General features: G+C 37.6%; 1 protein-coding gene across 5 annotated transcripts in view; it reads right to left on the reverse strand.

Moving 5' to 3' along the window:
* WDR7 (WD repeat domain 7) overlaps window positions 1–24,598 on the reverse strand; it is a 293,007-nt gene that overhangs the window by 198,853 nt on the left and 69,556 nt on the right. For all 5 annotated transcript variants that reach the window (XM_023531156.1, XM_011361110.2, XM_011361108.2 and 2 more), the window contains 2 exons: window positions 4,048–4,817; window positions 2,661–2,749 (listed from right to left, as the gene is read on the reverse strand). In XM_023531156.1, the coding sequence (XP_023386924.1) occupies window positions 2,661–2,749; window positions 4,048–4,817 (859 nt within the window). The remainder of the gene's footprint in view (window positions 1–2,660; window positions 2,750–4,047; window positions 4,818–24,598) is intronic.

The raw sequence follows: 24,598 nt of genomic DNA on the forward strand, positions 1-24,598 counted from the left end.
TACAATTAATAGACGAATTTAGTGAGACTGCTCAATACGAGGCCAATATACCAAAATCAACTGCATTTCTATACCAGGGGTACAGAAAATGAAAAAATGTAATACAAATTGCAAGAATATTTTAAAAATCCATATCTAGGAATAAACATAACAAAATATATATCAGATATTTAAACAGGAAACTATTTAAGAGTTATGATAGTTAAATTGCAGTTGAAATCACAATAGGTTTTTGTGACAATTGAGAAACTGGTTCTAAACTGACAACTGAGAAATTCAAAGGGACAAGAATATCTAAGACACTCCTTATGAATAAGTTGGGAAGGCCTGATCTTCTGAACACCACGTCTTATTACATAGCTACAGTAGTTAAGGCACAAGGATACGCAAATCAATGGACTCCAGCAGCCCAGAAACATATATAAGGACAGTTTATTTATGACAAAGATGGAAATGCAAAGCAGTGGGGGAAAGAATCACCTCTTTAATAAATCATGCTAGGCCAATTTGGTATCGTATAAAGGAAAAAAAGCAAAACAGGATCCCTGTTTACACACAAAAGTAACTTCTAGGGGGATTGTAGATCTAAATGAGAAAAGTAAAACAAAGCTTCTAAAAGAAAACAGAAGAAAATCGTCAAGATATCACGGTAGAGATATCAGAATAACTTCTTAAACACAAAAATTTAAATCAAATTAAAAGATAGATATATTAGACTCCATTGGAATTAAGAAATGCAGAATTTCAAGGAATGAAAGGCAAATAAATATTTGCAATACATATATCAAAGGGCTCATATCGAGGATAGTCCTAGATCAATCCTTACAAATCAATTTTTTGAAAGACAACCTAAGAGAAACACACAAGAATTGAAGAGGCAGTTCAAAGAAAATATTGAAATGGGTACTAAAAATACAAAAAGGTATTCAATCTCAATAGAAATTAATGAATGCAAATTAAATATATGAGAGACACACATACCAAAATGGCTCAAGTGAAAAATATGGAAAATATTAGGTGTTGGCTAGGATATCTTACCAGCTGTGCATAAGCGTTCTTACACCTCCATATCCTAGCCAACACAATACTTTCCATCATTGCCCTTCAGCCATTTTGGTAGATGTATGTATATTCGTCCCTCTCATTATCTGCCAAAGCTAAAGATAAACATGCAGAAATTCCACTTTCAGTTACATACACAACAGAAATGCTTATAATGTACACATACTCCATGACTGACTGAATTCATATAAAATTCAAAACATAGACAAAACTAAGCTATAGTGTTTAGGGATTTCAACTCAGGAGATGCAACTATGAAGGAAAGAAAAGAAGTGATTTCCTAAAAGTCAAGACAGTTGCCTTTGGAAGGGGAAGGTGTGATGACGGGAGAGAACACTGCAGGAGGCTCTGGCGTGCGGCCAACGTTCCATTCCCTGTCCAAGGGCAGTTACGAGGGGGTTCAGCTTGTAAAAATCACTGACCTACATAAGTGTTTTGTGAACTTTTCTGTATGTATATTTCATATATACACAAGTATAAAAAGTTATCTAACCAAAACTATTATAAAGCGTTTATATAATTTAATATAAACTATTATAACATGATTATATAAATTTAATGCAAAGACAAAGAAAAGAGAGGGGTGACCACGTGGAGTTAGAATGAAAGCGTTGGAATGAGTGTTCAAGAGACTGGGAGCTTATCCTCCATAATGAGAAGCCAGTAGTACAGCACCTATAACTGAAAATCAACCATACTATTTAAGGATATTAAAGTAAATACCAAATTATCAGCTAAGAGAGAAAAGTGCTAGTCCTAAGGAAGGGCAAAATTGCAGCTATGAAGTTGGAGGCCTATTTTTTACCTAACCTACCCATTGACTCTTTAAAACCTAAAGAGGTTGAGAATTATGTAATTTTAAACCTTAAAATAAAAACCCAAGGGAAAAAGAACATCCTAAAACGTCATAGTTTACAAGCAGAATCCTCGTCACCTCGTCACCTCGTCTCTTGCTTACTCCTTCACTTCCACCACATTCTGGGGGAGTCAGCATTCACCCTCGGCTGGGAGGAAAGCTCTCCAAGCGGAAGTGACTGCTTGCCAACTCTAGTGAGCTCATTTATCAGCCTTAAACTGAGTATAAAAGATAATGAAGGAAGAAACACTCAACCTTTCTTCTCTCTTATCCCCTAATGAAAAACAAAGCTATAGACAAATTAAAGCATATATGATTTAAATAAAAAGACAAGATTTCCACTTGTGGATTACAACACATGAACTATTGGCAAATGGCAGAACAGCTAGAGTATGGAAATAGGAATTTAAACATTTCTAAATGTAGTTAAACGATAGGTATAACTTTTAAACACAATTAAGACACTAGTGTTGTCAAGTTAAGGTGCCTCTAATGCATAAAAATCAGGCCAAAGACAGTACAACAAAATTATGTGAAATATGCTCATTTATCAATTTCTAAATAAATCTGATTTATTTTTAACTGACATCTTAATTATCTGTATTTACATCTGGAATATAACAACTTTTCTCTCTTATAACAATCTGAGACAAACAAAATGTTATAATTATACATTAGCTGAGCCTCCTCAGTTTCTAGAGCTGAAATGTCATGTCAATTACTTAATGAGATTTAATTTTACCTTGTTTAATCTGTCCTTGCACAATATTTCTGGAAGTTGGAGGAGAACCCCGTGCCTTAGAAAGGTCTGGGGTGCTTGGTCTAGGTGGCCTTTAAAAAGAAGAAGAAATACATGTATACATACATTCGTATTTTCATTTAAAATATTAAACTTTCTAGTTCCAAATGAATTGAAAAAAAAAAAGAGAGAACACTTTCAATTTACTGTTCCAAAAAGACAAGAGTTTTTTGTTTGTTTTATACCTATTAACATTTCCATTTCAAATTTTAATATAGTAAATTATTAGCAAATAGCAAGTAAAAGTTTCACATCTACAACTCATGCTTTATATTATTTCAAGAAATACTTATGAACACTTTAATGTACTACCACTGACAGATAAATATCATAATCAGTCCTTCACTGCTCAGTATTAGAATGCTAAGATTTCAGCCCATCTCCTATCATCAGTCCAAATGAATTTATGGGCCAATACATTGAGTTTTAAAAAATTCAGCCCTAAAATATGAAAGAAAGGTAACAAGGCATTAAGAAATCTTGGACTTTGGAAGCAGACTGTCTCATTTTGAATTCTGGCTCTATCACTTACTATTTGTGTGACCTTGGACAAGCTACTTAACCTCTCCATGTTTCAGTTTTCTTATCCGTAATAAAATATAATAAAAGTACCTACCTTATAGGGTTAAGGGCGTTACTGAGATAGTATTCTGTGAAGTGCTTATAACAGAGCCAGACACAAGGCATATGCTGCTTAAGTATTTGTTAGATTAAAAAAAAAAAATCTTAACATGGTCAACTCTCACTAAAGTATAATAAAACCACAGTTTAAAAAACAGTCCTCATGATTTCTGGAAAATAGGAAATAGCAATTCAGGTTAAGTATTCTAGAAATGTTAAAATAGCACTCTCGTGCAGTTAGAAAAATTTTCTCTTCTCCCATTGAAAAATTCTGACTACGTTTCTCACAAAATTCTGAAACCAATCACTCGACACATACTATTCATTACATGAATCACAACGAAAAGAAGCATTTTAACCAAATATACATTTTAAATTAAATACTAGTGCAAACTTTAAGTAGCTACAATTCAAAGATTATATTTACTGAAGTGCTAGTCTATAATTCATTTATTACAGCTGAACTGTAACTTCCTCATTCCAAATTCTTTTTTTAAATAGCTAGTCATTATATATGAGTATCAATAAAACTATATAATTTTACATTTTATATCATACATACTGTGCTTTAAAATTTTAAAGGGGAAACACTGAGATGACACAAAAATGCTCAAGTGGGTAAGATAAAAAAGGTAATAAACAGTGACAAAAATAAAACAGGTTTGGTTTTTTGAAACATAAGAATAAAATCAAACTATCATGGTCACACCTGGTAGGGCCCTTCTTCATATGATCACCAATAAAAGTTGCATTTGTCATACTCATTAAGGTATTTGCCAGAGAGATGACAGACAGGAGATGCTGTGTGGTGACAGCTCGGGACACTCCATAGGTGCCCTTTCCTACTCCCTCGGTCGCTGGCAGCTTCCTTCCTACTTCTGCTTTCTCATGTGACAGTTTACAAGCAGCCCGATTATAACCAGGGAGCATCAGAGACATATGACCTCCTCTTGACAAGAGACCAAACGATACTGGGCAATGGGGTTTCAGCATTCCAAGGCGATCGAGACAAACTTCATCCAGAACTTCATTCAAACCCCAGGCATGGAGACAGGACATGAACAGTTTTGCAGTGTCCATGGTTAAATTATATTCTAATAGGGTCAATGGCTTAGATTTGCTGGCTCGATATTCGGGATCACTTTCTTCCCTCCTCTGCCTCATTGTCTCCTCATCCTCCTCTTCGTCGTCAAGGAGATGCTCCTTTATATTCTCTTTGATAGTTTCCTTCACTTGCTGGAAGAGAACTGCTGCTCGTTTTCCAGTTAGAAAAGAGCCCCCTTTGTCTGACTTGCCAGATGCTTTTTGCAAATTCTCTGGGGAAATAAGCGCAGTGTTCGGCCTAGAGGCTTCTTCGGTCAGGAGTTGAATAATCAACGCTTCCACATCAAAGAAAAGCACGTGTATGTCTGGGTCTGTTAGGTTTGTCTTTATTGCTTGAACCATCAGGGAGTTATGAGAATATTTAGGTAAATTTCCCTGCAATAAATATTTTTAAAAGATGGTTATAATGAAAAGTGTTTAATTTCATATATTCGTTAAGGAACAACAGTCACCAGAATTCAAACATTTACTAAGCTGTCCTTTTAAGTACCTATATCATTAAAAGTAACTCACTAACTGTTCTTCGGCAGCATGTAAAAGATATGAACTTATGTGATCAGAACTTTATGCTGAAATAATTATAAAAGCATTGATTCATTTTTAAGAAACAAGAAAATAAAAGTTTATTATTGAAGCTGGGAGTTCTTTTACTTAGAGAAAAGATTAAAATTTGTTTCGATGCCTTATATGCAAATTCATTCTGTGAGCATGAACTACTGCTGCACTGAAAGAATAATGCATTTATCACAGCCTCTCACACTTTTAATGTCGCTGCACGAATCCCTTTTTCTCCTTTCCTCCATCTCTCCCTGTTCAGAAACTTTTCTCTCCACAGAGAACATGTTCCAGTCTACTTAGATTCTACAAAATGTGCTGTATTTTGAACATGCCCTATCCTGTAAATATTTCTTTCTCCCCTATACTGCCCCTTTTAGCCAAATTTATGGAAAGTAGTACACTAATCCAAAGAAAACTTTTCAGACCCTCTCCTTCTTAATCTGTTTACAGTAGCTGACATTGTTTTCACTGAGAGAAGTATAAATAAAAAGAAAAAAAGCCACCTCTCCCAGTTTCCCAGAGAACAATTTCCTGATGAAACTTCTGATTCTGACCACCCTTCTTGGTCAGCTGCCCTGAAAACTCATTCTTCTTCCCACAGAAGTTACCACCGATATGTAGGTGGCACCTAATTTCCATCATCAGCCAGACAGCCTCCTGAAGGAGTTTCAATCCTATATTTCCTCCTGCTTATATGTGGACGTCCTACAGTACCTCGTATGTCAGGCGTCCTAATCTCCACCTTCCCACTAAACCTGCTGTACCTCTCATACCGTCAGTGGAGAATCGCTCCTCTTCCGTTCTGTCCCCATTGTCACTCTCCCCACATGCGGACCTGCATCTTTTCTCGTCCACATGTTTCACTGTCCCTAGTCTCTCTTTACTCCCATCCAACCTCCATGGAGCCTCAAGACTTCTTTCTGAAGCATAAATCTAGTCATGTCACTCCTCTACCAAGAAATTGCCATTATGGTGGGTTATTAAGAGAAATGGAAAATACAAAATTATTAAAAACTAAATCAATATATAGGTGAATATATCTGATCTCAAGGTGAGAAGAGACTTTCCAAACATACTTAAATTTAAAATTAACTACTATGAAAGTATTATAAGGCTCGTAAGAAATAGGAATAAAGTGTGCTAGAAAAAGGACTGATGAGTTATAATCTATATAACTATTTCTTAAAATCGATAAGAAAAATATGAATGCCCAAATCAAAGGGGAAAATAATACAAAGGTCAAGGACGATTCATAATGAAAGAAACATAAATACTCTATAAATGGAGGGAAAAAACGTGCTCAAACTAGTTGGCAAGGAATAACAGTTAAAATAATCATAAGATACGATTTACAAAACTAGCGAATAGTGTACACTAAAAAATACTGAGCCTGGAGTATAATGAAAGTCAAAGCCACACACTGCAGGCGTGACTTTAAATAGCAGCCTTTCGACAGAGTAATCTGGCAAAATATCGTGAGATCCAGTTTGATCCAGTATATTTATTTCTAGAACCCTATCCTAAAAAGAAATAAAATATATATTAAAAAGTCAGAAATAATATATATTTTATAATATATATTAGAAATAAAATATATATTAAAAAGTCAGAAATAATATATATATTATAATTAGAAAGTAAAGTTCTAGGATAAAATGCAAAATCCTTCAGTGTAACAGTCAAAGCGCATTATGGATTGATACCAAGTACTTTTCTAGCTTTAACGAACAAGCTCTGGCACCACAACAGTGGTCCCCGACTCATTAGCCCTTTTATTGACTCCTTTGCCTAAAATATTCTTCTTTGCCTTACTCCAGTCTCTTCTCTTCCATCAAGACCCTAATTCTCGCAATGAAAGTTAGTCCACAGTGAATCCAGCTCCCATTACATTTTATATCCACTATATATAATGGATTTGTATGTCTTGGTTATATTTATATAATTAGTAAGTTTACATATATACATTTTCCTGCACTGTACGGGTACTGTCTCTTACTCATCTTGTAAGAGTACTTGGCAGGATGAACAAGGAACATTATAAAAACTCTTTATGAAACTATTTTAAATTGTTAACCAACTCTTCTGTCGTAAAATTACAATAAAATTCCCTTAATTGGTCTCTTTTCTGTCTCACTTCTCCCATCCATATTTCTTTCTAGTTTAAGAAGCTTCAACTGCATTTTATAACTCAAAGATAAAATCTTTGCAAAACATAAAACATCCTCCCAAATATAATGCTGCCGACTCCTCCAAATTCATCTCTAACCACAAACACTAACTCTTCTACTGCAACCAAATTCAACTACTTGTACTTTCCAGAACGCTGTAGTTCCAGGCATTTGCACCTTTGCATAGCTGACGCCGGTGCCAGGATGATGCTCCTTTCTCAGTCTCCCTACTGTCACTCAGGTCATACTTCTACCCATCCTTCAAGAAGTCTATCAAGTGGCTGCTCTTCCAAAAATTATTTTCAGAATTACCACTAAATTCTGCCTCTTTTGTGTAAATCTCTGCTCTGAAATGAATGAATGATATGTAAAGGAAGGTAGAAAATAAATGCTATTTCTATAGCTAAAGAACCTAAGGTATGTAGGTAATAGATAAATTTACACTCCATAAAATATGAAATAAAAAAAGTCAACGCTTTCTGAATTTCATTCCTGGATTTAATTCATTCATTCCACATTCACCTATGTTTACAAGATACTGGGGATACAAAGATAAATGTTTTTTCTAGCCATCGAACTCAAAACTAACCGTTAAATAGTAACATATAAAGAAATTACTATAATGTGGTGTGAACGGTGCTATAAATATAGAGAGATCCTAAGGTCAGATAAGGAATACAATATCACGTCCACCTTGGGTGACCAGGGAGATCCTCACAGAAGGGGCAACTTGAGCCATGAAAGGATGCTCCTGGCAGAAAGATGGCAGGATGTGAAAAGGGATAAAGGCAGGAAACATCACAGGATGGATGTTGACGAAACCACAGGTGACCAAGAGGAAGAAGGCAACGGATGGCTGTGAGAGCAGACGGTCTGCACCAAGGCCTCTGGATGGACAAACTGTACCTTGCAGTCTCGGGAGCCACTAAAGCAGTGCTTCTCTCGGAATCATCAAGGTGCCTGGGCCTGACAGCAGACCCGAATCGGCACCTCTGAGAATGCCCAGCACCTGCCTAAAGATTAGCCAGTGACTTCATGCAGAAAAGTTCGAGAACTACTGTGTCCACAGACTTTAATGAGGGGAATAACATGATCAAATTTAATTTTATAAATTAAAATTATAAAATTTTATCACCAGCAATGTTGGCTGAAAAGAAGCAATATGAGAGTCATGACTATGAACTGGGAGGAAACAGAAGCCATCCAGATGATAAAAGATAAAAGTACACGATAGTGCTGAAACGTCCAAGATGGGATGGACTGAAGAACGTGTACGTCACCCTTTTATTTCTCACGGTGCTGTGCCTTGTATTTACTTTTTCAAACACTGAATGCGTAATGTCAGATACTATACTTTGTGGTTTGTACCTACTGACGCTAATTTGACTGAATGATACATAAAATTCTATACTTACAATAACTATGTTACATCTAATACTGATATGAAAATTATTATAGCCGCCACATACTAAGCTGTTGCTATGGCCCAGGCATTATACCACGCATTAGGGTTGGCGACGCCACAGCAAAAGGTAAAATATCATATCAATATTAGGTAGGCAGATGTGACACTAAGTATGAGGGGATAAGTAATAACAATATTAGATTTAAACAGAGCCCACCAGAGTACTTTAGTAGATATGGTTTTTCCAGTAAAGATCTGTAAAGTTATTTTAGGAGAAGGAGAGACCACTTTTACCAAAGAAAATAAAATCAAACATGTATGGTCAAAAAAATTATTGACGCAGCAAGAGTGGCCTGCAGAAAAAGAAGGCAAGAGCGACGACACGAGGTCGACCTTTAAGCTCTCTCCTGTGATGCCGACCACGCCCGTGCCCCTCTCGGCACTCCCAGGTCTGCCCAGGTGTCCGCCTCTGTCGAGGGGTGTACCAGCAGACGGCCCATGTGCCTGGACAACTGAAAAGTTATCTAGGGTCTAGTGTCAAGATATCTGACTGTGATTGTGTGGGACTCCGCTTATCACAACCTCTCACGACCTGCTGACTATCGCAAAAACTGTACTAATAACAATCCACAGTCAGAAAATGGAGGAGAGGGGTGAGGAGGAGGAAGAGGAGGAGGGGGAGGGTGAGGGGGAGAAAGAACGAACACAACAATAAAAGCAGTTGAGAAGAGAATAGAGGGAGACTGAAGTGAAGGGAGAGAAAATGACTCATCTCCAGTTCTGGGATGAACTATAATTTCTGACTTTACCAAGTCCTGCATATGACTTGTTAATAATGCCTGACAATGGATTTTCCTTACTTAACAAATAAAGACTTATTATGACAAAATATAGATTTCTAGCAAAGTTGTGAGGGTAAGATTTTAGCTAAATGCACAGAGATGGCAGAGTTGATCACCGACATGTTTAATATTCTAATGTGTTACACTAAGATTAGCTAAAGGAAAATGAACAAAAACATCTATCAAACTCCTAGGGGCTCTTAGCTTAATCATAAGATAGACATGTCTAGAGCAAACTAACTCATTCAAATCACCTTATATTCCTAATGATTTCAAATATATGCTGTAATATAGGCTACCTGATCCTGGGGATTCTTTAACAGGAACATTAGTAAGCTTGCTCTGCCATCTTTATTAACAATATCTGAAATGTGTGCTCACAAACTCACTTTTACATTATCATGGAGGAAGATTAAATTCAATTCAACAAATATTTGTAAAGTGCCTATTACGTGCAAGATGCTTGTGAGAAAATAAAGACTCTGTACTTAAGGCAATAATTTAAAAACTTTCTGGAAAAAAAGGCCAACATGGAAAGCTAAATCATAAGGTATATATAAATGAAATGTTCTCAAATTTGCTAGTGAAACTCAACAGCAAATGCAAAATACATACATATACACACACTTACTTAAAAAGCTAGTAAGACATATATCTGACATTTTCGTTCTAAGTACTAAGCCTATTATAACTTTATATTTTCTGTATGGGAAAAAAATACAGATTTAGCCATTTCAAATACTAAATAAAGAACTTGATTTGAAATATTACAGAAATGCAATAGGAAAAAATTATTGGATTGCTCGCTCATCACTAAAAGTGGACCTGTGGCAATCACATTAAAAGTAGCAGGTAAAACTGTCTCAAGTGAAAACCCAAGGCAAATGACAGAATGACAATCATGAGATTATTCCTTATTCAAGCATGGGTAGTTTTTTAGCACATACACACACATACACACACACCATAAACAGCAGCCCCCAGCAACAACAAAAAATAACTTACAATTTGCAGAGGAGAAAAATGTTAATGCATCTTGTCATAACATTTATCATTATTATGTATTTGAACATATGCAAGGTTAAATCACATCTGCTGAAATACCTGATAGATCTTTTCCCTAAAACCAATGTTATAATGATATTCTAAGTGTATTTCATTTTATCCAATGCCTTAGAGAAATTCAAAACATTGGCAACAATTTACTCTTGCACCATTTACATCAATGGTCCCGATTTTAAAGCTTACTTATTTCTAACTCGTTTTTTAACATTATAGCTTTTGAGACTATTTTTAAAACTACCTAGTAAAATAATGTATTATTTTTCCAGAAAGAGCATTAAGTCTGATCTGTAACTATAACATCAAATGGTTCAGATTTCTACCTAAACACGGAGTTGATTTATGTCAATGAGCGTTAAACATCAGCTGATTTTGATGCTAAAGTGTAAAGCAAAAGAGTGGTTGATTTTTTAAAAATCTAAATCTGCTCTGAAACCAAAAATCAAGAATACTAAGACTAGGAAATATTACATACCTAACACACACATGCACATACACACACATGCTTCTAAAATCAATACTGAATCCTAAAATAGACTACAAAAAAAATGTATTTGACAAATATTAATACATTTTACAAAATAATTATGTAGGTGTCATATTTATAATGCATGGTTTAAATAACTATTAATTTGCAAATATGACACAAAGAGCTGGTTTAATCCCTAAGAATATTTTGGTAGGAAAAATCAATAAAAAACAATTTTACTCTTGATTATGGGTAGGATACTTTACTGAATAAAGATCTTTATAAGAACTTCTGAAATGCTGATGCATAATGTTAAATGCAAAAGGTTCAATGAATAAAAGCACTCTGACGTCTTAATGTACTATTAAAATATTCTAAAATTAGCTAAGAGAAAATCTCACCATCTACTATTAAAAATATGATTTTAATGTTAATGATTTTAAGTACTAGGGAAAAGGAAGAAAAAGAAGGAGGGAAGAAGAGAAAAAGAGCGGGGAGAGCGTAGAGGGACACAAAAACCGCCAATAGAATGTGTGAGAATGAAATGGATATTTGGCGCCCTCTGCTGTTGTGTTGCTGTTACTCAACACCAATGGTTAGATGAATACAAAGAGGTCTTTCTCAGATAATCTATTTAATTTGGAATTAGATAACTTACTTATCTTAAGTACTTAATTTTGGATAGGATGAGATTTTATAATTAGGCATGAATGACAATATGCTCATTAGGATTGATGTTATTTCGCTTTATGTATTTTCATTAAAAGTATATTAATAAGGATAAAAAAAGAGTTAACCTATGGAGAGGTTTTAAGGTTTGATACTAATACATTTCACATGACATAAATGAAATATAAATTATAAGTATTAAGTATAAATACTTAGATTATGTCTTTTATAAAGAGTCTTCTAAAGCTATTTCTACAGGCCATGACTTAATAATAATGTCTGAATAATAATATCCAAATGGTATTAATATTTTAAGAGATTAGAAGATTAATATATTAGGTTTCCACACAGGAGCACAAAAGAGATTGACTTGCAGCTCTTCCCAAAGGGCCAAGTTACCTAAGTAATGAGACCAAGAGCCCTGGGGGCTAGGGCATCCCCACTCCTCCATTAGACAGACCTTTATATGAATCAGGTAACTTGCCTAGCATCAATTCTTCTCTCTTCCAAAGAAAGAAAAGAAGACCTACTTCAGGGAGATGTAAACAGCTAACAGATAACACAAGCAGTAATCCTTTCTCTGGTAAAAAAGAGATAATAAAACCCAGCTCATTTTATCTCATGAATGCATTAAAGACACAAGAGAAAATAGTTTAAACCAACTAAAGGGATGAACTAAAAAACAGAACAAAAAAAAAGCGCTCCTATTATAACATATGCTCCTGGGCATGCCAAAACCCTTTACACGCTGTGAATGAATGGAAATGAGGTGAGACCCTCAGAAGCCAACTTAGGAAGAAAAAGGGTAAGACAAATAATGACAAAATGAAAAGGAGAAAATTGCTCTAATCTACCCTGGGTCACTGTCAAGAAATCGCTAATTTCAGAAATACTCACACTCGAGTAACCTGTTTTTGACCCTCGTTTCCCATCTGCCAGCTCCGGCCCACTCCTCACTATGCCCATTCACCATCCCCTCCACATCTGCCCATACTGTTCCCTTTGCCCGGGACGTTCTTCCCCACTTTTCTCCCTAACGTCAAGCACTTATGCAAGTGGCTCTTCAGAAAAGCCTTCCCAACAACTCTTCGGGTCAGTTCGTCTCCTTCGGGCACCCTCTCGCTTAGTTCACACCTAAGCAGCAGAAAGCTCCCCACGTGAACCGAAGGCTCGTCTCCCACGTCAGAGCAGGAACTCCCCACGGCCAGGGCATGCAGGCTGCGGGTGTGACTGATGCACTCTCTGACTGTTCCACCTTGGGGCCTAGCTTACAGTGCGCCCTCAGTATGAGCTGAACGAATGAACGAATCGATCAAGAGTATTAAACTAGCACGTGTTGAATATCTATTGTGATAAATGTTTTCAAACACGTCATTCATTACCTCTACTTTAAAGCTAAAAAACAAATGGAAGCTAAGAAGGAAGTCATTTGGTCCCGCGAGGTCACATAGGAGGAAGTCAGGGTCCTCCTGGATCTGCCTGACACTTAATTCTCTAGATATTAAGAAATTCTCAGCATTAGTTCTGCAGAGATTGTCAAAGTGGGTGGTGGGGAGATGAGGGACCCTCAAAGGTTGAGTCATCCACAGCGATTCAATGAGCACTGGTGCTGGTCCCTGGGAAGAACAAGGAATACAGGATGGCCCTTCGAGAAACTTTTAGTATGACAGAGAGCCATGGTTCTCAGCCAGGGCCAACCTTTACCCCCAGCCCCAAAGGACATCTGGCAAGGTCTGGAGACATCTTTGTTAGTCACGACTGGGAGGGAGCACTAATGACATCTAGTGGGTAGAGGCCTGGGATGCTACCAACATGCTACAATGCACAGGACAGCCACAAGAACAAAGAATTATCCAGCCCAAAATACCAACAGTGCTGAAGTTAAGAAATCCTGATACAGAGAAATAGATACATAAACAAAGTTATCTCCTTGCTTCCACATATCAGTACAGGAGGATAAGTACCGGCACAGAAACGTAAACCAGTGCCAGAAAGTCAGAGAAGATACAACTGACTCTACGAGGCTTGGCGGCATTACCTGAAAAATCAGGGAGCCTTTGCAGAGACAGTGGTCACAGAACTCAGCACATGAGATGAGTGGGAGTCAGCTGGGTAAAGTGGGGAAGACAAGGGCACTCCTGGCCCAGCAAACAGCAAGTGCTGCATTTACTGGAATATAGATGAAGCAGACTGAGAAAGCAAGACACATAACACTGTGAAAAACTAAAATCCTGATTTATGCTGATAAATCCCCTCCTCTTGTCTTTGCCTTTTTTTTTTCCTACCTCTTCCTTTACGCCCATCCACTCCCAAGAAAATATCGCTTTCATCAAGACTGACTGATGTTAGGTGTGATTGTGGTTGAGGTGTGGCTGTGATTAAGAAAAAAAAGATGTCTTTATACAAACCAAAGAGAGAGAGATGTGTGGGACACACTGACGAAAGGTCTCTGGACACACTCTGCCTGTCCCAGGCTACCGAGAGCACTGTACAGAATTCTAGCCAAACCACTGCAAACCAAACATATTTCCTAGCCTCGGACAATGCAATAAACTGCCTCTGAGATGACTGACTGATTAATATATTTCCATCCAAGGTTAATTGTAGGGCCTGCAATACCATGTCACATAAATCATCTTATGAGTTTCATATTTGAAAATTTTTTAAGCCTCAAAATCATTGTCACTGGCTCATAGCCTTGTTTGCCATCCATCATTCACCGTCCATATAGATCAGTGATTTTCAGCTCATGGTCTGCAGCCCTGGATGGGCAAGGGGCTTCTTATGGACATAAATAAAAGTATTCATAGTCGGAGAGCAAATGCCAATGTTAAATACAGGGTTGTTTCATAATAAAAGCTGCGTTACCAAGGTTACATGTGCTAATTATGTCACAGGTGCTATTTCTGTATTTTGCTACTTATAATTTTAAGTTAGCACATGACTACAGTTTTCTTGACTTTCAGTATTCTATTTAGATGTCACACTATCATGAAATGCAAAATAATGCTACAAATATTCTACTGCAAATGAACATATGAATTTCCAATAAAAGGAATGTTTCGTTATCAGTGCATCATAAGGGCTGGTTTTCAATTGCTGCTATTCTCGCTTTTAAATTAGAAATTTCCACTAGTTTCATCATTTATTTTGGGGATTTTTATTTGCATCGACAATATTTTCAACTCTTATTTTCTAAAAAGAACAATAAGGCATGTATGAGTCCTACTGTTAAATCATATTCTCAATCCCTGCTCCCAAACCAGCCTGCGCTTGTGTCACAGTGTCCTCTGCCCCGTGGAAAGCAGGAAATACTGGGACGGTGGGCTGCAGGGCCTTTTGCACCACCGAAGACTTAGGGCCATAGTCGCCGTCACAACTCCTTGGCTGTCTCCAGTACAGTCAACTTCAGTGCCACGGTGCCCAAGCCATGCTCACCGGACGCCGTCCTCATCTCAGAAATCTTGGAAGTTAAAGTCTCAAAACTGACCGCGACCTTCTACAGTTCCGGATCGTCCACCATACTCGCTCATCGACCTTTTAGAGCCATGATTCCCAAACTGCTGCCCATCGGAATCGCCTGGGGAGCTCTTAAAAAACTCCCAATACGCGGGCTGCGCCCATTCCAATTAAATCAGAAAGCCCGTGAGTGGAAGCCAGGCACCAGTCGTTTTTAAAGATCCTCGGGTGATTTCAATTTCCAGCAGTTTGGAAACCACAATCAAACAGGCATTCAGTCCCTGGATCCCACGATTTTTTCAAAGACTATCAGTTTCATACCTCTTCCCGTTCCTTCCCTAACGAGTCAGGAACCCATGGTCGATCCTATCAATCTGTTCCAAGTACCTTTAGTGCCTTTTGACCTCTGAATTACAAAACTGCAATTCTGGAACAGTGAAACAATTTACCTTTTATTTTTTTCCTATTCTGTTTTCTATGGCTAATTACAGTCTGCTGCGCTTGTAAATTCACAGCCAATCCTTTTCCTTGTGCTTGGTCAGCTGCCCCGCGCATCCCGCAGCCTCGACCACTCTCATGAGTCCCCTCTCTCGCTCACGCGCTTGCTCCCGCCCTCCGCACTGACCATCTGACCTCTAACGTCTCAGAGAAATGTGAAGACTTTAGAAATGTTCTCTCTACAATTCCCATCCATTCCCCACAATAACATATACCCACCTCGACAGCCTGTCTTCTTTCTCTTTATTTTCAGAAAATAAAATTTTCCTTTTCCAGGTCAAAGCCAACTGCCTTCCCTTTGCCTTTGAAACCTGCCACTTTCTCAACCCCTAGCTTCGTCACTTATCTCCTCCCTATCCAGATCTTGAGCCTCCCTCTCTCTGCTGGTTCTTTATCCTTAATCCACAAGTTCTCTCTCACCTGTCTCCAAAACTTCATTTCCTTCCAGCTATTCTTTCTCCTTCTCTTCTCATACGAACTTTTCAGAAGTATTCTACATTTGCTATTTGTATTTCCGCACTTCCCATTCACTCCCTCACCCACCACAATTTAGCTCCTGCCTGCCCCCAAGGTCCTGGGAAAACTGTTCTGAAAAAGGATACTAATTACATCATTGACAAACACCTTTCATTCCCCCTAATACTCAACATCTATGCATTTGACACAAGTGATGACTCTCTACCCTTCTTGACACTCCCAGTTCCTTCATTGCTCATCATCACATTCTCCTGGCTCTCCTCAAACTCCTCATACCAGTCCTCAGAATCGTTCCTTCTTCTTCTCCCTAAGGCTGGTATCCCAAGAATCCATCTCAGCCCATTTGCTATCTCTGAACCACCTCATCCACTGCCATGGTTTGAAGTACTGGGTGTCCACTGGAGATTCCTCGATCTGTGTATCCATCACCACGCAAACTTCCCTCCCTCTTGATATACAAAGCAACTCATTATCCTCCACAAAACCTGTTCCTACCTCAGATGGCGGGAAGAGCTAGTCACCCAGTCCCAGGAGTCAACCTTCCTAACCAGATGTACCTAATTCACCGCTAAGTCCAGCTGAATATCACTCATAAACAATTCTTGAATTTAAAATCTTCTCTATATTCCCTTGAGTCTGTTGTACATACTGGCTTTCACGGAAAATTCTTGTTGAGGGAAAGGTTCTAAGGTTAATGTTTTTAAAGATTGAAAGCCACTGAGATAAAAGATCAAGTTTAAGCACCCTCACATGGTACACATGAACTAGCCTCTTTGCCCACCACTCCCTGTCTCTTCCCAGCTGCTACTCCAGCAATACTGGACACCATGGTATTTTCCATGTCCTTCTTTGCTCTGCCACCCACTCCTCCCAGAACACACTGCAACCCATCTCCACCATCACCTGACTATATTCTACTCATTCTTTAATGTCTCCTCCTCCAAGAAGCCAGTTCTGATCGCCTCAGGCTAGGCCAGGTTTCTGCAATACATTCTGCATTTCTCAGCCATCTCACTTACTGCATTGCATTGCGTTGTATTTATTTGTTATATTTTCTGAGGGTAAATATCATGTCTTATTCATTTTGGCTCTCCAGGGTCTAACACAGTTCCTAGTAGTCAATAAATGTTTACTGAACTAGACTGATTCAATTATTTTCTAACAGAGGCTATAAAAGTCAAGAAGTTTGAAAATCTTTTATGTGATCTAATAAAGAGCATATTTTTCAAGCACATTAGAATGGAAGAAATTATTTCTTACCCAAAGTACTAACGTATTACTATTTAGCCACAGATCTTTATACTCCTATCAAATTTGTTTCACAATACCTTCACATTCCCAAATAAGAGTTAAAGCATCATACACGAGGGCTAGACAGATCTGGCTGCTGAGAAGGTCTTGGGTTAAGTCTGTCCAGTGTTCCCATTCTCTCAGCAGTCCGCCATTTGATTTATCGTGTGCGATGGCGAAAGAAATTTCTCCTTTGCTGTATCTCACATACACTGCACGACAATCTAAATTTCTCGTCGGGTAGTGTGGTGTGTTAATGCATTTCCAAAGGAAAACAAAACTTTTCTGAATTTAAAACCATCTTAGAACAAGACTGCTTTTTCTTGGTTCAGAATTATATTTAATATAGAATATGAATTCCATTTATAAATCCATTAAACACCTATTATGATCAAGGCGTTGGACCAATAAGGCATTAGAGCCATGGGGTTTGTTAAGTTTCAGGAAGAGGGGTTCCCTTGTGTACGTCATTATTTGATGTAATGATGTACATTATTACATCAAATACTCTATGTAGGTTGTGAGTGCGGTAAATCACGATCATGTCTAACTCAAGGATCCTTAAAAAGAGAAGAGAACCAAAAACCTTGTAATCACCAAAAAAATTAGTAAATATGAATTAAGTAAGTAGTTAGTTTGAGAGTTTAATTTTATTCCTTATTGGAATAATCAGTATTGTATTCACAGTAAACTGAAACTCATTTCACTCAAACTGGAGAAAGAGTTGACAGAAAGTTACTGAGTTGGAAATGTTCAAAGCATTTGCCTCAACTCTTATGAAATACCCACACATGATGCGTATGTGCGTGCACACAACAGGAGCACGTGCACTCACAACCTACATAGAGTATGCTTTCCTATGTGTGGGAGGGTATTCTGGAAGTAAGGCAAATATGAAAAAGGATAAGGGAACAACAGAATTAGGACATAACTATTCTAAAGGAATGAGAACCATTTTTACAGAGATGGGAATGAATGACTAATTTATTCGTCATTAATGGGAGGGAGGCGGGAGAAAGGCCAGAGTGACTTCATGAACTGCCTTGTATTTACTTGTGTTTATGATAACAAAAACTAATGTAATAATGTATGTTCAGAAATTGATCACATTACCTCACTTATATACCTGTGCCTAATCGATTACTTTAAATCTTTTAATTTACATTTATGGTTTCAAAAAAACTTTTAAAGATTGGTCCTTAAGGAATCTCTTTACTGAAAGCCTCTCATTAAATTCTAAATTTTCATTCTAGAGACAATAGAGAGGGAAGTAGTGGCAAAAAACAAAAAAGTCACTGATTGCTCACTAGACAATTTAGGTCACTCTCACTAACCACTAAGTCACGGGACTGTGGGGTAAAGGCAGCAGGTGGGGTAATAAAATGAAGAGCATTCCAACCCAGACTGACAGACTCCAGGCAATCTGTCACCTGCCACTAGGTTAAAGGTCTTTTCACATGAACAGAAAGTGCATGTCCTTTAAATTCAAACCCACACTGGTATCTTACCAGTGTGATCCAAAAAGAGAAAAAATATATATTCACAGATGTGCTTCATCTAGTTCAAATAATACAAAATTAATAAAAAATGAATGCTTAATACTATTTCTCCTTAACTAATTCATTTCACTGAATTTTACACTTAACATTAAGAATATAGAGACTTAAAGGAATTCTAGGAAGATTACGGCAGCAATGGCAGCAGTTACTGGATTTTTCCAAATCCCCACATAAAAAGAGACAGAGCAACTAGAGAGCATAACCAAACTCCTTGAGAACATTTCCAACAAAACCAGGTGACAAAGTACGTCCACAAATTCCAAAATTCCAGCTGATGGGAAAACCTAGTATCAGGTATCTCTGTACGAAGCAAAAAGGAAGTAGTGAAGTATCTGACAGATCTAACAGGAAAACCCCAAAATAACTAACTGATATTTATCAGAAAAAAAAGGGTCAATCTGAAAACAGTAGCTGAACCTGGGAGGGGTTTTACTCCCCTCAATGGCGAGCGACCACAAGGGCCCACAGTAAAATGGTCAGAAGGGGCTGGCACAAAGAAGTTCCAGTGCATTTGCAACACTGATGCATCGTGGCTCTCTTCTAGAAAAAGCTTCCTCCAATAAGGAGAAACTGCTAAAAATGTAATCGAAATTGACAGGTAATTCCAAAAAAACAGGAAGAAGAACAGTACCAGGAAATACTAGAAAGCAAGCCGCCATATTTTTGCACCACATGGAACAACAGAAAAGAAAGCTCTGTTAAGTTAAAAAAGCTATCTGAATTAATCATTCAAAAAGTCCAGGAAAAATCATTTTATAGTGAGCAACAAAAAGTATCAAGGTCAAATTCTAACTGAAAAGCAAGTCAGAGCAAGGAAAAAAACAGACATGCTCAAAGGCAGTTCAAAATGATGTACTATTTCAAAACAAGCTAAAGAACATTTTTTAAATGATACTCAACATAAAAGAACAACATAAATGAGAATTAGAAAAATAGTAGTGAAATGACTGAACTCAAGCACGAATTAGAAATAAAAGAAAACATCATTTTAGCAATGAAGCCTAAACTGAAAGAAACTCGAGTGAAAAAACACAAGCAAAAATGCCTTCAAAGATGCAGAAGGTGGAAAGAAGAAAATTTTTTAAATCAAAAAGAAATGAAGACTTTTTCCCTTTGTAGGAAGCAAGCTTTTGGTTGGCACACCCAAAAAAGTCTGGAGTGGGAAGAAAATTGTTCACATAAAGGGGTGACTGAGCAAATAAATAATCACAATGAAAATATTAGGAGTGAGGTTTCCCACAATTACAGTTACACCAGGAGGGGAGGCTAGAACACGTACTGCGGTGTTTGGTTAGAATTGGCGGTAACGTTGTTAACTCATGATATTTAATATATTTAGGAAGATAAACACTTGAGGATGAATGCGTTTGTGTATATGTACATAAACATACATATATTATCAAGCTCTGTCTACTAGAGGGCCTGGTCGTAACGTCATCCCAGGGACAATGAGTACATGCAGCATCCAGATGTGGTTTCTAATTATTATCCTCCATTGAAGGGAATCACCTGTCACAAAGACGGGCACTCAATAAAAGTTTATTCTCCTCCTAAAGTCACAGACATTTATTTTTTTGTTTTCTTAAGACTGGACAGCTTAGCTAAGGCTTCCTAACTTTATTAAAGACTAGACAATTAATAAAATTTTATCACAATAACCATTTAAGACAAGCAAAAACTGAATTTATACATACTTAGAAATACAACAGAAATATACAATCAACATATTCATATTTTCTATTAAAATTCATTAAAGTAGAATGTTAAGCAAGTTTAATTGATTCTTCAAAGGTCATACATATCATAAGAATTTTTCTAAGGCCAAAAAGAGTTTCTCAGACAAGGCCCAGTATTCTGTATGTAACGTCATTTGGCTTGTCTCTGTCTGTATCTTACAATGCCCTTTTCACAACGAATCATAAAGTCAATTCGATCAGTATAAAATTTTTTTACAAAGTGAATTTTGCAAGCAAAAAACACAGAGCATGTTCTCAGTAGGTTATGTTTGACTTCTAAATTCCTTTTTCTCACCTAGTTACACAGAATACAAAGCTACTGACCTTTGCAAATACAGCCCATTCATATTTTCAGGTTTTGACTAATTAGGCAACAGAAAGAGAAATGTAAGGTAAAAGATAAATCATCCTGGTCATTTTCAATTGCTTCAACCTGGTGATTTTTCAATATAAATAGGGTGACTCTGATTGCTGCAACAATGCCCAAGATGTAAAGGTGCCGAATAGAAAATTACTCACACTTGGCCTAAGAAATTAACGTCATGGCAGTAAGAGCTTCATAGCTTCACTAGTAAAACTCCATTGAACCCCATTGGCCCAAGTCATCCCCTAAGATCTCCTTATTAAGAACCAATGTCTGTGGCAAACTTCTTCCATACTCTCTACCTCTACTTCATCCCTTACTTATTCCTAGCTCATCACACCCTGAGTTCTGACCCAACTAACTCAACCAAAGCAGCTCTCTTAATGATCACCAATGACTTTCTCAGTTACTAACTCCAAACACTCTTCGGTCTTCCTCAAGTCTTAATGTTATTTCACTTCTCCGATTAACTGTTGGCTTTTGCTTCCTTTACAAAGATTTATTTTCAATTATATGTATGTGATCTAGACCAATGGAAGTTACTTGCCAATGTCACCCACAGGCAGCAAGTTACAGAGATGTACACAGATATGCCTTTCATGAGAACTTGGGCTCTTAACCACTCCTTTGCACTGCATTGTAAAAATGAAGCACAGGCTATTCCCTGGGGGAACTGTACCCACAACCTTGATATTAATAATGCCTTCTTCTGATGCAGGGGTCAGCAAACCATGACCCAGGAGCCAAATCCAGCCCAAACTTTATTTTTGTAAATAAAGTTTTATTGGAAGCCAGTCACACACATCCTTTTACATGTTGTCTATGCTTTCACACTGTAATGGCAGAGTTGAATCACTGTGACACAGGCTGTATAGTCCACGATCCCTACACTTTCACTATCTGGCCTTTTACAGAAAAAGTTTGCTAATCCCTACTCTAACCAACTGTCTTTTAGGTTCATCATTTGCAAATCTGAGGACGATAATAACTAACTCATTTATTTGCAGTGAGAATTACGGAAGACTGCATATCTGGAATAATCTAATGATAGCTGGCATCCCAGAATGTGAACTGCAGTCCAATTCGAGCTCTGTACTCCAGTATTTATTTAATGGGGGGAAAAATCCCATCCCTACTCTATCTCGCCATCACGTTACTTCTTTCTTGGAGGCACGCACCCCACCCCCAGCACCACAGAGAAGAGGCACACGTCTCCTGTTACGATCAGCTGCAAAGCCTATTCCAGGAGCTGTTCATTGCTCTCAATGGCTCTACCATTTTCCCTTCAACAAGGCTTGGATCTCAGAACTCATCTCATATGTCTCCACTCTACTCTAGCTCATTTGTGAAGTCTTATTTATTCAACCTACACAACAGCTTACAAGCCATCCCTTGTCTGTTTTTCCACTGCTGAATCCTATTCCTGTCCCCATTACTTCTCACTATATCATCCCAGTAGAATCGCAATTCATTTCCCACATAAATTTTTATAAGCATCCTGCACACAAATGTCAGACCTGGCAAAACAGTTCTTAAACAAAAACCTCCTTTTAAGAGTATTGAATATTGTGTTGCTACCCACTGAGTTAAGTCCTCGACTTTGCATTCAAGTGGATCACATGATATAACTCCAACCTACACCTCCAAATTAACTTCACACTAAATTTCTTGGGTACTTACTATGCTTTACATACGACATTAAACACTGGAAATAAAAAGATGAGAAACTCACATTCTGTCCTCAAAAAGCTCAAAATCCAGTAAGGAAAAAAGAAATACCCCATACTAAGAGAAATGTTTTAGGAAAGCTCTGAACATGAAGGTATAAACACAAAAAGAATGCAAGAGCTAATTATGCCTCAGAGGACAGAGAGGATAAGGCTTCACTATCCTCAGAGAAGAGAGGGATTGAAGAAGCACGCGTGGAGAGGAAGAAAAATAGGATATAAGACATAAGATCTCTACCGTTTCTCCACCTTTTTTCTCCAAAGCAGTGGTTTTAAACCAGAGGCAATTTGCACCTCCTTCCAAGATGGGGGGGCATTTGGCAATGTCTGAAAACATTTTTGACTGTCGCAATTGGGGAGGAGGGGTGCTACTAGCATGTAGAGGGAAAATGCTTCTCAGCATTCTACAATACGCAGGACAGCTCCCCACAACAAAGAACTGTCCAGCCCCAGATGCCAACAGAGTGCTGAGATTGAGCAACCCTGGTCCAGAACCACGAGGAACAGAAGTAAAAGAGAGGATATATTTGAGGTTACTCCAGGATGTGTTGGAACGCTGACAAGACAGAGATGGCGAAGAAAGAGAAGGAGTTATGCCTGGACAACCTTGCTCACCAGAACCAAAGAAGAGAAAGCAAAACCGAATAGAGGGGGCAAAAGTTATTAATACATGCTCTACGTCTCATACTCATGAACTGGGACAAATCCGATTGTCAAGTCAAGATAATCAACTGTGAGGGACTGGAGAAGAGACGGGTAAAGAGGCTGAGTCAGAAGCTAGCAACACTTTCTGTTATGCGTCACCCAATTCAACGCATATTTATGACACAGCTGCTACTGGATGTCATGGGGAAAACACGGAGATAAATAAGCCATAATCCCTGCCTGCAAGAAGACTAAATTTCAGTGGGGAGAATTAGGTAAGTACATAAGTTATTATAATAAAAGGGAAAATAAAACACACGTCCTAAGAGAAATACACAGGGGCTCGAATTCACACTTCTTGTAAAGATTCAATGCAGTAATAAAGGATAATTCTACTTAATATCCTCTTGATCCTCTAGTGAAAGAAAAAACATTATAGGACAGCAAATCCCCCATCTTTGTTTGGAAAGCTGTGTATGGCATAAAAAACATAATTAGCACTATAAAATAGCTGTTACTTCTAAATAGCCTAATTGCTAACACTATCTCAAAAGGACAAAGCACAATACTGCTGCAGAGTATTCCCATAGAGACTTTACTTTCTATTGAGACCCATGAAAAAAATTAGTTCCAATATCCTAGAGTAAGCCCTGCACTGAGAGGTTCTCATTATCATTATTATTATTTTTAACTTTGGGTGGGTTTTATTTCTCCTAAGGTTAGAAAACCATCTAGAGGACAGCTCTTTCAAAATTCCCCTCAGAAGGAGCCTCACATTCAACGTGAGAAAATAGAGAAATCCCTAATGGTGCGGCCAACATACATTTTTCATAAAGTGATTATCCTCCTGCAGCCTCAGCTTCCTCAGCCTTTCCCCCCTTCTGTAATTGTTTTCCTTGTAGGCCAGGCAACAATTACCACTGCTACAAGCCTGAGGAGGTTCACGAGCAATATATTTTACAATACATAAGTGTAGTGTCTCTGATATCTGGTGCTTTTATCACTAATTGCACTATAAAATGTGCTATTAAAACAGGGACAAACAAGATTATAAAAATCACATAATGGACCATGACCACTTACAAAAGCCATTCATAAATGTTAGCATACCACTTATTTTTCTTATTTTCCAGTTAAATAATTATTTTTCCAAATTTTTATTTCTAGAGGATACCAACAATAACAACGAAAGAATATTTTTGGAAATTACATAATATACATGCTTGCC

The sequence above is a fragment of the Pteropus vampyrus genome, unplaced genomic scaffold (genome assembly GCF_000151845.1).
Source record: "Pteropus vampyrus isolate Shadow unplaced genomic scaffold, Pvam_2.0 Scaffold62, whole genome shotgun sequence".
NCBI lineage: Eukaryota > Metazoa > Chordata > Mammalia > Chiroptera > Pteropodidae > Pteropus > Pteropus vampyrus.